Source organism: Procambarus clarkii, chromosome 7 (assembly GCF_040958095.1).
Source record: "Procambarus clarkii isolate CNS0578487 chromosome 7, FALCON_Pclarkii_2.0, whole genome shotgun sequence".
Taxonomy (NCBI): Eukaryota; Metazoa; Arthropoda; class Malacostraca; order Decapoda; family Cambaridae; genus Procambarus; species Procambarus clarkii.
In genome coordinates, this window is record NC_091156.1 from 19,750,582 (window position 1) to 19,762,791 (window position 12,210).

General features: G+C 45.0%; 1 protein-coding gene across 1 annotated transcript in view; it reads right to left on the minus strand.

Annotated features, from left to right (window-relative positions):
* LOC138349807 (nose resistant to fluoxetine protein 6-like) overlaps positions 1-12,210 on the minus strand; it is a 43,673-nt gene that overhangs the window by 20,473 nt on the left and 10,990 nt on the right. The window contains exons 5-8 of the mRNA XM_069313880.1: positions 11,829-11,935; positions 9,153-9,244; positions 6,007-6,115; positions 4,247-4,331 (exon numbers count right to left, since the gene is read on the minus strand). Coding sequence (XP_069169981.1) covers positions 4,247-4,331; positions 6,007-6,115; positions 9,153-9,244; positions 11,829-11,935 — 393 coding nt within the window. The remainder of the gene's footprint in view (positions 1-4,246; positions 4,332-6,006; positions 6,116-9,152; positions 9,245-11,828; positions 11,936-12,210) is intronic.

Here is a 12,210-nt window from a genome sequence, read left to right on the forward strand (position 1 = left end):
CGGGTTGAGTCTCAGCCTGGAAAAACAATGGTGTTAAAGTAAGATCTTCCCTCTGCAACTTACGGAACTCCAACTTGGTCAGATGCGGGGGTAGTTTCTGAGGGTCTTGAGGGACAGCGGTGGCAGTAGAGTCAGCTGGCTGTGGACGTGCGGCTTGTGCACGGGTGGTCACGAGAACCGGAGGAGAAACTTCATCACTCTCTTGAACCTCTGCTGGAACATACTCGAGAATAGGATTTATTGGCACAGAGTTACACACCTGGGGTTTGTCCATGACGATCAGGTTGGTCGGTTGCAGGTCTTCTGCCAAGTCGTTGCCTAGGAGAAGTTGCACTCCAGGCATGGGAAAAGGCTTTTCCCTGACGGCGACTTGGACTTCCCCGTTCACGTAGGGACAATCCAGGTGGACTCTGGCGAGAGGGTATGGAGTAGTAGCAGTGAGGTCAGTGATGAAGACTGTTTCCCCGGTGTAGACTATGTTGGGCACAGCCGACTTCAAGATGATTGATTGTAGAGCCGCTGTGTCCCTCAAGATCTTCAATTTGAAACGTCCCTCCGGATTTGAACCGTTGGCAGAGACAGTTCCAGTATACAGGTGGTTACTGAAAAGAGAAAGATCATTAACATCAACACCAACATTCATCACAGGCTTACCGGACTTAGGAGGAGTGGGTTTGGGTCGTTGTTGGTCAGTGGTTCCCTTGTATTGAGACTTACCACACTTGTCTATGGTATGTCCATAGAGTCTACAATACTTGCAGTACAGTTGTGAACCAGCTTGATCGGGGCTCACCTTCTCGTAACTGTACCACGACTTCTTACTGGAGGATGGTTCGGGTGTCAGCCGGTGGATGAGGCTGTAAGTGTCAGCCGACTTAGCACACTTCAGGTAGTCGGTTTCTTCTTTATCTGCTAAGTAGAGGCGGACAGGAGGCGGCACACGTCTCAAGAATTCTTCAACAAGCATCAGGTTGACGAGTTCTGTAAAAGTAGAGACATGTGCTGCTTCCAGCCATTTCATGAAATACCTCCGTTTCGTGTTAGCAAACTCGAGGAAGGTAGTGGTACTTGCCTTCAGGTGGTCACGGAATTTCCTTCTATAACTTTCGGTGGAAAGTAGGTAGGCGTCTAACACTGCTTGTTTCAGAGTGTAGTAGTCATTCTCAGACGCCAAAGTACTGAGTGTGACTGCAGCTCTACCTGTAAGATGGACTCTGAGAAGTGTTGCCCATTGGTCGACAGGCCAACTGAGTTGATTAGCGAGGGTTTCAAAGGTGGTAAAGAACACATCAACTTCTGCTTCTACAAAGGATGGCATTAACTTACTTGCATGTGATATATTAAAACTGACGGGAAGATTGGCAGTAGCTTGTTGGCGTTGAGTGAAGTGTGAAGTTTCCAAGGAGATTTCGCGTTGACGACACTCTAGAGCCAGAGTCGCTTGTTGCTTGTCATGTTCGCGTTGCATCTCCAACTCGCGTCGTTTGGTTTCAAGCTGTACTCGTTCCCGCTCCTGGAGTAGTGCAACCTCACGTTCTTGTTCGTCTCTCCTCAAGGCAGCTTCACGTTCTCTGAGGGTGATTTCTCGTTCTTGTTCTTCCCTCCTCAAAGCAGCTTCGCGTTCTTGTTCGTCTCTCCTCAAAGCGGCTTCGCGTTCGTGTTCTTCCCTTCGTATGGCAGCTGCTTCTCTTTGCTGCTCACGTTCAATCTTGGCCAGCTCTAGTTTAAGTTTCATCGTAGCCAAGTCAGTTTTCTCTGCAATATAGTAAGTTTCATGAGTTTCAGAGTCTATCTTACCTTGCTCTAAATAGTAATCCAGCAACAGGTTGTGTAGGTCATTTTTGTTGGCTTGGTAGGGAACTTCTAGTTGATACTCATGTGCAAGAGTTTGTAGTTCAGTCCTCTTGGCACGACTCAAAGTCCCTATTTCACCTGCTGGATTTGCACGGAAAGTTTGGAGACGAAACATGGTGAAATTAGCAAATAAAGGTACACGAATGTTCAATAATGAAATGTCAGAAACAGGACAACGTGGCAACTGGTACCTATCCTGTGTGATCTTTAACAATTAACGTTAAGTGAAAGATATTAAATGATTAAATTAAATCAAGGGCGCAGGAAATCTTGTACCCGGTACTCATGTAAGAGAATAAGGGCAAGAAAATCCTACTAACAAATGAAACAAAGTTTCGAAAACAAATGAAACAGTTAAATGCTTCAAAAGTAAAATTGGTAGTCCAAGGATGTAGGCATACCTTGCCAAGTCTCTATAGGACATAAAGCAAGTTTTTCCCACTGAATTTAATATGATACTTACAGAATTAGCGAACTTTTGTGCTCTGAAAAAAATAAGCTAATTCCCTACCGTTGTATGTATCATCATCTCTGACTGACGTGTAGGGGTGCGAGGTGTCAACTGGTGACGAGAACTGCTGCTGAGGTCCCAATTCAGCAACTAAAGTTCGAGCTAGAGGAACTATGGCCCTCTTTGTCCTCCTACAGTCAGATTGCAGAAGATTGGGTACTCTTGACCCGGGGCAGACCACAGTACCAGGGTACCAATATGATGATCTGTCAGAATGAGAAATATTCAAGGGACATAGATGGTAAATACGAGTAATAACATGGAGGGAGAGATGACCAATTAAGAGTATGACTGAGGCCTACAGTCACCACGTAATCCAAAGTTGTCTCACCTTCACTATATGTTACTCTCGTAATGCACAATACACCGCACCTTATAAAAAATGAAATTGAATGAAAAATAGTAAAGCTACGTTAACAAAGTTAAATACGCTTACCATAAATTACCACTTAGCACCAGTACCTGAGTGAAGCTCCTAGGACAGGCCCCCATATAACTTGTGACGGTAACGCGTTGGTGTTCGGCTGTTTAAGGCTAGGGGTATGGCCTCGTCACATAGTTATAAAAAAAAAATAGAAAAACTGGAACTTCGTCTGTGGTAAGGTAAGGAGAAGACACACAAAACACAAGTAAACTTTAACAATGAAATTTTAATTACGTTAAATAAATCAAAACATGAAAATAATGCACAAACAAATATGTATAATAAAATCAATCAATCAAAATAATAAGAATACTTAAATGACACAATGAAAAGTTACGTTAAGGCAAAATAACAAGAAGTGCAATACAACAGTTAAGTGGGAGGTGCTGGAATATTGGCTTAAAGCCACCACCTCTCTCAGTACACGCTAACGTCTAGCTGGGAGGAGTGCTGGCTACGAAAGCACGGAACATTCTGAAGACTGATGTTGGGGCGACCCCAGACATCGGGTAGTATGGGGGGGGGCGAGGCAGGTGCAGCCAGACCGGCGACCAATCAGCGGAGTCGTAGCGATCAACGGGTAGTTTGGTGGTTGGAGTTCGAACAGGTGGCTGGTTGCATACGTTTCTGCTCACCCTGGCAAGCCTTGCTGGTGTTTGTTGTCGTTGTTGGACATTTCTTCCATAGTCTTTTATATAGTTGTGAAGACGTAATTTTGGAGGGAAGAGCAGGCTCAATCTCTTGAAGGAGATTATCGTCACAATATATATATATATATATATATATATATATATATATATATATATATATTTCTTGAATCAACATATTTATATTTTTCTTCAAAATTGTTTAATCAAAATCAATAGGGAACACCACCAACGACTAACGAACACTATCAACGACTAGCTAACACTACCAACGACCAGCAAACACTACCAACGACCAGCGAACACTACCAACGACCAGCGAACACGACCAGCGAACACTACCAGCGAACACTACCAACGACCAGCGAACACTACCAACGACCAGCGAACACTACCAACGACCAGCGAACACTACCAGCGAACACTACCAACGACCCGCGAACACTACCAACGACCAGCGAACACTACCAACGACCAGCGAACACTACCAACGACCCGCGAACACTACCAACGACCAGCGAACACTACCAACGACCAGCGAACACTACCAACGACCAGCGAACACTACCAACGACCAGCGAACACTACCAACGACCAGCGAACACTACCAACGACCAGCGAACACTACCAACGACCAGCGAACACTACCAACGACCAGCGAACACTAACAAAGACTAAGGAAGACTGGGTATATCAGCACGTCCCATTAACTCCTCAGCAACACACTACCAGCAACCCTCTTTGACGCTGTAATGACACGACGCTCATACTAATAAATGAGGTGTAAAAATGCCTAATGGCTATACTCACCGCCTGCATTCCAAGTATGTTACGGGAGTATAGGAAGAAAAATGCATAGCAATGGGCCCACACCACCCAGGTCATGGACATCACTCTGTGGAAACATTACGTGAGGATAAAGTTAATAAAATATTGCGTGCATATTTATTGATACATATTTAATGTATTCATATTAATGTAATGTATTAAAACTTTCTTGCAGGTCCCCTTCTGAGTATCTGAGCCCAGGGATATCTGCAGCCCTTGCTTTAGATGAGATTAGATAAGATTAGAGACTCGTGATTAGATGAGACGAGCGTTGTCTCAGCCAGTTCCTTGTTTGACTCAAAATTAAAAATCTTAATTGATTAAGTTGACTTGAATTATTATCCTACTTTAGTCAAATCTATTTTGCAAATAACTTTTTCATATTGGTGTAAGTACAATACTTAATTTGGATAAGTCTTGGTTCCCGATCTATTAAGAATATTGATTTGGCCTCGTGAAAGCATGAAATATATTAGTTTTTTTTATTATTTTTCCTACACTTTATATATACTAATATATATATGTCAGCCCGTCCTCCTGAACCGAGAGTACTTACAGTAATTGTTAGTTGGAAGTACCAATATGTAGTGATGAACCACTAAAGAGTACCAATATGTAGTGATGAACCACTAAAGAGTACCAATATGTAGTGATGAACCACTTATGAGTACCAATATGTAGTGATGAACCATCAAAAAGTACCAATATATGGTGATGAATCACTAAGAAGTGCCAATATGTAGTGATGAACCACCAAAGAGTACCAATATGTAGTGATGAAGCACTTATGAGTACCAATATGTAGTGATGAACCACCATAGAGTACCAATATGTAGTGGTGAACCATCAAAAAGTACCAATATATAGTGATGAATCACTAAGAAGTACCAATATGTAGTGATGAACCACTTATGAAATCCAATATGTAGTGATGAACCACCAAAGAGTACCAATATGTAGTGATGAACCACCAAAGAGTACCAATATGTAGTGATGAACCACCAAAGAGTACCAATATGTAGTGATGAACCACCAAAGTGTACCAATATGTAGTGATGAACCACCAAAGTGTACCAATATGTAGTGATGAACCACCAAAGTGTACCAATATGTAGAGATGAACCACTTATGAGTACCAATATGTAGTGAAGAACCACTAAAGAGTACCAATATATAGTGATGAACCATCAAAAGTTCACTTTCTGAACATTTACTTCTATAGAGTCCGGATTATATAAAGCTAAAAAACAATCTTAACCACATTTAGGCCTAGTATAGCACACATGTATCATATTAGACCTAAGATAGCGTGCAATAAGCCCAAGATAGCCAGGACGGGTTGGGTTACATATCTATGTGGCGTTTGAAGCTTCCCATTGGTCCAAATTCGGTAATGCAAAAGTCCTAGCGGCCAACACTACACATTGGTACTTTCCACCTGACAAGTACTCTAAGTTGTGTTGTTTTTGGAGGAAGGAATGTGTATAGTGGCCTAGAAGTGGTCCCAGCAGAGGGGAGACCTGGAAGTGGTCCCAGCAGAGGGGAGACCTGGAAGTGGTCCCAGCAGAGGGGAGACCTGGAAGTGGTCCTAGCAGAGGGGGAGACCAGGAAGTGGTCCCAGCAGAGGGGAGACCTGGAAGTGTCTCATGTATCTTGTACTGTGCACCTTGTGTGTCTCATGTATCATCATGAATCGTACCGTGCTTTACAGTCTCTCATCATCACCAGCGACATATTCTCACCTGATTCCATGTAGGCAGGAAATTACTTCAGGATTTTTCTTATTATTAATGGCAAATATTTTCTTGATGTTGGTGTAGGCTGAGAAGGCTAGCAGGAACCGCCAAGGACCTGCAAAGGTGACCAAAGTTAACCAAAGTGGACCAAAGTTAACCAAAGTGGACCAAAGTTAACCAAAGTGGGCCAAAGTTAACCAAAGTGGGCCAAAGTGGTCCAAAGTTAACCAAAGAGGACCAAAGTTAACCAAAGTGGACCAAAGTTAACCAAAGTGGACCAAAGTTAACCAAAGTGGACCAAAGTTAACCAAAGAGGACCAAAGTTAACCAAAGTGGACCAAAGTTAACCAAAGTGGACCAAAGTTAACCAAAGTGAACCAAAGTTAACCAAAGTGGGCCAAAGTGGTCCAAAGTTAACCAAAGAGGACGAAAGTGGACCAAAGTTAACCAAAGAGGACCAAAGTGGACCAAAGTTAACTCAAGAGAGCACACAATACTTAAATTTACATTGAATATTAGATATGAATCCTTATTTCCCAGCTGCTGAGGACAGGAAGTCCGTCTGGGTTCTGGTAGGCCCTTCCCCCTCTTTGTCCAACTTCAGACCCTCTGCAGGTTGCAATCTATAACAGTTGTCTAGCTCACGAGTACCTATTTACTGCTAGGTGATTAGCAAGGTATCAAGGTGCAAGAACACATGCCCAATCGCCTTTCTTTAGAGGCGAGAATCGTACCCGGGACCTTTCGGTTGTGAGCAGACCACGCTGACTACTGTGCTAAATCATGAATAATCTTGCAAGGAGCATTAGTTGACAAGTATGAGTCTTGCAAGGAGCATTAGTTGACAAGTATGAGGGAGCCCAATTTTCGTCCTAGGTCTTTCATTTTGGTATCAATGGGTTCGCAATGGAATTCTCTAGAGGAATATTAGCATACAATATAAAAAAACCTGGTCACGCTCCAACCGCCGACGAGTTGAAGACGGGCCACGCGTTAGCCGCGAGTGAGGGCCCAGACGCCTTCCAGCTTCTCTAACCCTGTCCATGGAGGACAGAAGAAAATGTATATATGCTGGTTAGCATTGTAAATGTGTGGCCACGTCTGTGGTAGAAAATAATAAAAAAAAAAAAAAAAAAAGCTACACTCCCAATTCCTGCCCACAAATGTTTAGTATTATTACTTGTTGCTGATCTCAATTTTCGTGTTACAGCGCTCATTTAGGTATGAAATTGTTCCTAATAGAATGCTTTAGATGGATATGTGCATATAAGGACCAATTGAAGAACAATATTGCCTGTACAATACGCGAAAGTATGAAAAAAAAAAAAATATACAAAATAATACAATTGTTTGTACCTACCACCTCAGTGTTGTGTGTTGAACATGACATAGGCGTGTAGAGAAGACATAGGGGCGCATTTTGAAACCAGTCCCAAAAAAATCGGATAAAAACCTGATTTTTGGCGATTATTTTAGTGGACGACGCAGCATTGCGTCGTCCCCGAGATTACCGACAGTAAACTGGCGACGCAGCATTGCGTCATGCCCGAACGAAAGTGTTATATTAACACTTTCGTTCGGGCAAGAGTTGTGGGTATGTATATATATATATACATACCCACAACCAAAGAGGACCAGAGAGAGAGAGAGAGAGAGAGAGAGAGAGAGAGAGAGAGAGAGCAAGAGAGAGAGAGAGAGAGAGCGCACGAGCAAGAGAGAGAGAGAGAGCGAGCAAGAGAGAGAGAGAGAGCGAGCAAGAGAGAGAGAGAGAGAGAGAGCGAGCAAGAGAGAGAGAGAGCGAGCAAGAGAGAGAGAGAGAGAGAGCGAGCAAGAGAGAGAGAGAGAGCGAGCAAGAGAGAGAGAGAGAGAGAGCGAGCAAGAGAGAGAGAGAGCGAGCAAGAGAGAGAGAGAGAGAGAGCGAGCAAGAGAGAGAGAGAGAGAGAGAGAGAGAGAGAGAGAGCGAGCAAGAGAGAGAGAGAGCGAGCAAGAGAGAGAGAGAGAGAGAGCGAGCAAGAGAGAGAGAGAGAGCGAGCAAGAGAGAGAGAGAGAGAGAGCGAGCAAGAGAGAGAGAGAGCGAGCAAGAGAGAGAGAGAGAGAGAGCGAGCAAGAGAGAGAGAGAGAGAGAGAGAGAGAGAGAGAGAGAGAGAGCGAGCAAGAGAGAGAGAGAGCGAGCAAGAGAGAGAGAGAGAGAGAGCGAGCAAGAGAGAGAGAGAGCGAGCAAGAGAGAGAGAGAGAGAGAGAGAGAGAGAGAGAGAGAGAGAGAGAGAGAGAGAGAGAGAGAGAGAGCGAGCAAGAGAGAGAGAGAGAGAGAGAGAGAGAGAGAGAGAGAGAGAGAGAGAGAGAGAGAGAGAGAGAGAGAGAGAGAGAGAGAGAGAGAGAGAGAGAGAGAGAGAGAGCAGGAGAGAGAGAGAGAGAGAGAGAGAGAGAGAGAGAGAGAGAGAGAGAGAGAGAGAGAGAGAGAGAGAGAGAGAGAGAGAGAGAGAGAGAGAGAGAGAGAGAGCGAGCAAGAGAGAGAGAGAGCGAGCAAGAGAGAGAGAGAGAGAGAGCGAGCAAGAGAGAGAGAGAGAGAGAGAGAGAGAGAGCGAGCAAGAGAGAGAGAGAGCGAGCAAGAGAGAGAGAGAGAGAGAGAGCGAGCAAGAGAGAGAGAGAGCGAGCAAGAGAGAGAGAGAGAGAGAGAGAGAGAGAGAGAGAGAGAGAGAGAGAGAGAGAGAGAGAGAGAGAGAGAGAGAGAGAGAGCGAGCAAGAGAGAGAGAGAGAGAGAGAGAGAGAGAGAGAGAGAGAGAGAGAGAGAGAGAGAGAGAGAGAGAGAGAGAGAGAGAGAGAGAGAGAGAGAGAGACAGAGACAGAGAGAGAGAGAGAGACAGAGAGAGAGAGAGAGAGAGAGAGAGAGAGAGAGAGAGAGAGAGAGAGAGAGAGAGAGAGAGAGAGAGAGAGAGAGAGAGAGAGAGAGAGAGAGAGAGAGAGAGAGAGAGAGAGAGAGAATCTATTTAATCCATATACTTCAAATCCACTTGGACGAGGATGTATGTGCCTGGACCATGTATTCAAATATGATCTTCCTTCAATGCAACACAGTTAACCATTTTTCACAAAATCTTTGCTGCTTATAGAGTCTTCGTTATGCAAGTTTTATCACATAAATTCTGACTGACCTTTTCGAAGCTGCTGCTGATCGGAGTAGTTGATACCGATGTCGAGGGCAGCACCAGCGAGGAGAAGACCCCCGAGGACGGTCAGCACAACACTGCAGGAGCAGCAGCGGACATATAGGTATATATATATACTGAGAGCATAACACAACGTGTTGCAAATCTACTTATCATTGCATCAGTATAATTTCATTCATATGTAATTCATCCCTTCAGGACAGAGTGTAGTGGATCCAGTGACCAGTCTCTCAGTGTGCTGTCCCCCTACACACAACACTCATACTCAACACAGGACTGAGAGCTGCCCCCCTACACACAACACTCATACTCAACACAGGACTGAGAGCTGCACCACTACACACAACACTCATACTCAACACAGGACTGAGAGCTACACCACTACACACAACACTCATACTCAACACAGGACTGAGAGCTACACCACTACACACAACACTCATACTCAACACAGGACTGAGAGCTGCACCACTACACACAACACTCATACTCAACACAGGACTGAGAGCTGCACCACTACACACAACACTCATACTCAACACAGGACTGAGAGCTGCACCACTACACACAACACTCATACTCAACACAGGACTGAGAGCTACACCACTACACACAACACTCATACTCAACACAGGACTGAGAGCTGCACCACTACACACAACACTCATACTCAACACAGGACTGAGAGCTGCACCACTACACACAACACTCATACTCAACACAGGACTGAGAGCTACACCACTACACACAACACTCATACTCAACACAGGACTGAGAGCTGCACCACTACACACAACACTCATACTCAACACAGGACTGAGAGCTGCACCACTACACACAACACTCATACTCAACACAGGACTGAGAGCTGCACCACTACACACATCACTCATACTCAACACAGGACTGAGAGCTACACCACTACACACAACACAGGACTGAGAGCTGCACCACTACACACAACACTCATACTCAACACAGGACTGAGAGCTGCACCACTACACACAACACAGGACTGAGAGCTGCACCACTACACACAACACAGGACTGAGAGCTGCACCACTACACTCAACACAGGACTGAGAGCTGCACCACTACACACAACTCATACTCAACACAGGACTGAGAGCTGCCCCCCTACACACAACACTCATACTCAACACAGGACTGAGAGCTGCACCACTACACACAACACTCATACTCAACACAGGACTGAGAGCTGCCCCCCTACACACATCACTCATACTCAACACAGGACTGAGAGCTGCACCACTACACACAACACTCATACTCAACACAGGACTGAGAGCTGCCCCCCTACACACAACACTCATACTCAACACAGGACTGAGAGCTACACCACTACACACAACACTCATACTCAACACAGGACTGAGAGCTGCACCACTACACTCAACACAGGACTGAGAGCTGCCCCCCTACACACAACACTCATACGCAACACAGGACTGAGAGCTGCACCACTACACTCAACACAGGACTGAGAGCTGCACCACTACACACAACACTCATACCCAACACAGGACTGAGAGCTACACCACTACACACAACACTCATACTCAACACAGGACTGAGAGCTGCACCACTACACACAACACTCATACTCAACACAGGACTGAGAGCTGCACCACTACACACAACACTCATACTCAACACAGGACTGAGAGCTACACCACTACACACAACACTCATACTCAACACAGGACTGAGAGCTGCACCACTACACTCAACACAGGACTGAGAGCTGCCCCCCTACACACAACACTCATACTCAACACAGGACTGAGAGCTACACCACTACACACAACACTCATACTCAACACAGGACTGAGAGCTGCCCCCCTACACACAACACTCATACTCAACACAGGACTGAGAGCTGCACCACTACACACAACACTCATACTCAACACAGGACTGAGAGCTGCACCACTACACACAACACTCATACTCAACACAGGACTGAGAGCTGCACCACTACACACAACACTCATACTCAACACAGGACTGAGAGCTACACCACTACACACAACACTCATACTCAACACAGGACTGAGAGCTGCACCACTACACACAACACTCATACTCAACACAGGACTGAGAGCTGCACCACTACACACAACACTCATACTCAACACAGGACTGAGAGCTACACCACTACACACATCACTCATACTCAACACAGGACTGAGAGCTACACCACTACACTCAACACTCATACTCAACACAGGACTGAGAGATGTAACACAAAATAACACAAAGTAACACATTTTCTGTTCCTGAGTAGTAACTGTTATGTTCTGCTTGGGAATGCCTTCAAAGTATTCCTGAGTATTTCATATTGCTGTTCACCTCAAGCTGTGCTCTGACTTTTGCCTCAGACGGCTTAGGGAAGACGTCTTGAAGATAGGTGAAGGCTGCCGATGTCTTTTCTAGAGCTGTGACACATTGTACCAGGCGTCGGCAGCCTTCAGGTACCTTCAAGACATCTCCCTTCAACTGTCTGAGTCTAAGGTCAGTACTAAGACAAGGGGAATTACATCAATTTTCTCTATGTTGAAGGCACAATCAGTCACAAAATAACACTTAGTACCCAAGAAAACCAATAATGTGACACCGCCATTAAGCAGGTTGGCTCACATGACAACAATGTCGGCAGCTTCCAGGGTCTTGGTGTCATTCCTGGTCTGACAGTCAACAGCGGAGGTCTGCTTCCCGAGAGCGCTCATCCTGGCGTCCAAACTCGCCTGCCAACACCAACACTATTAATACGTTAAGCAACTATATATTACCATATATATATATATATATGTGGTAATATGTACAGTGCCAGTACATATATATATATATGTACTGGCACTGAGAAGCTGACGAAGGGCACCTTAGTGTCTCCTGCACTGTGCACTGGGATAGATTTACCACCACTTTCTTGGGTGTCCCAAGTCTTCCTTACAATGGCTATTGGGATTTTACCTCGACCTTTATACTCTCACCATGACCTTTATACTCTCACCATGACCTT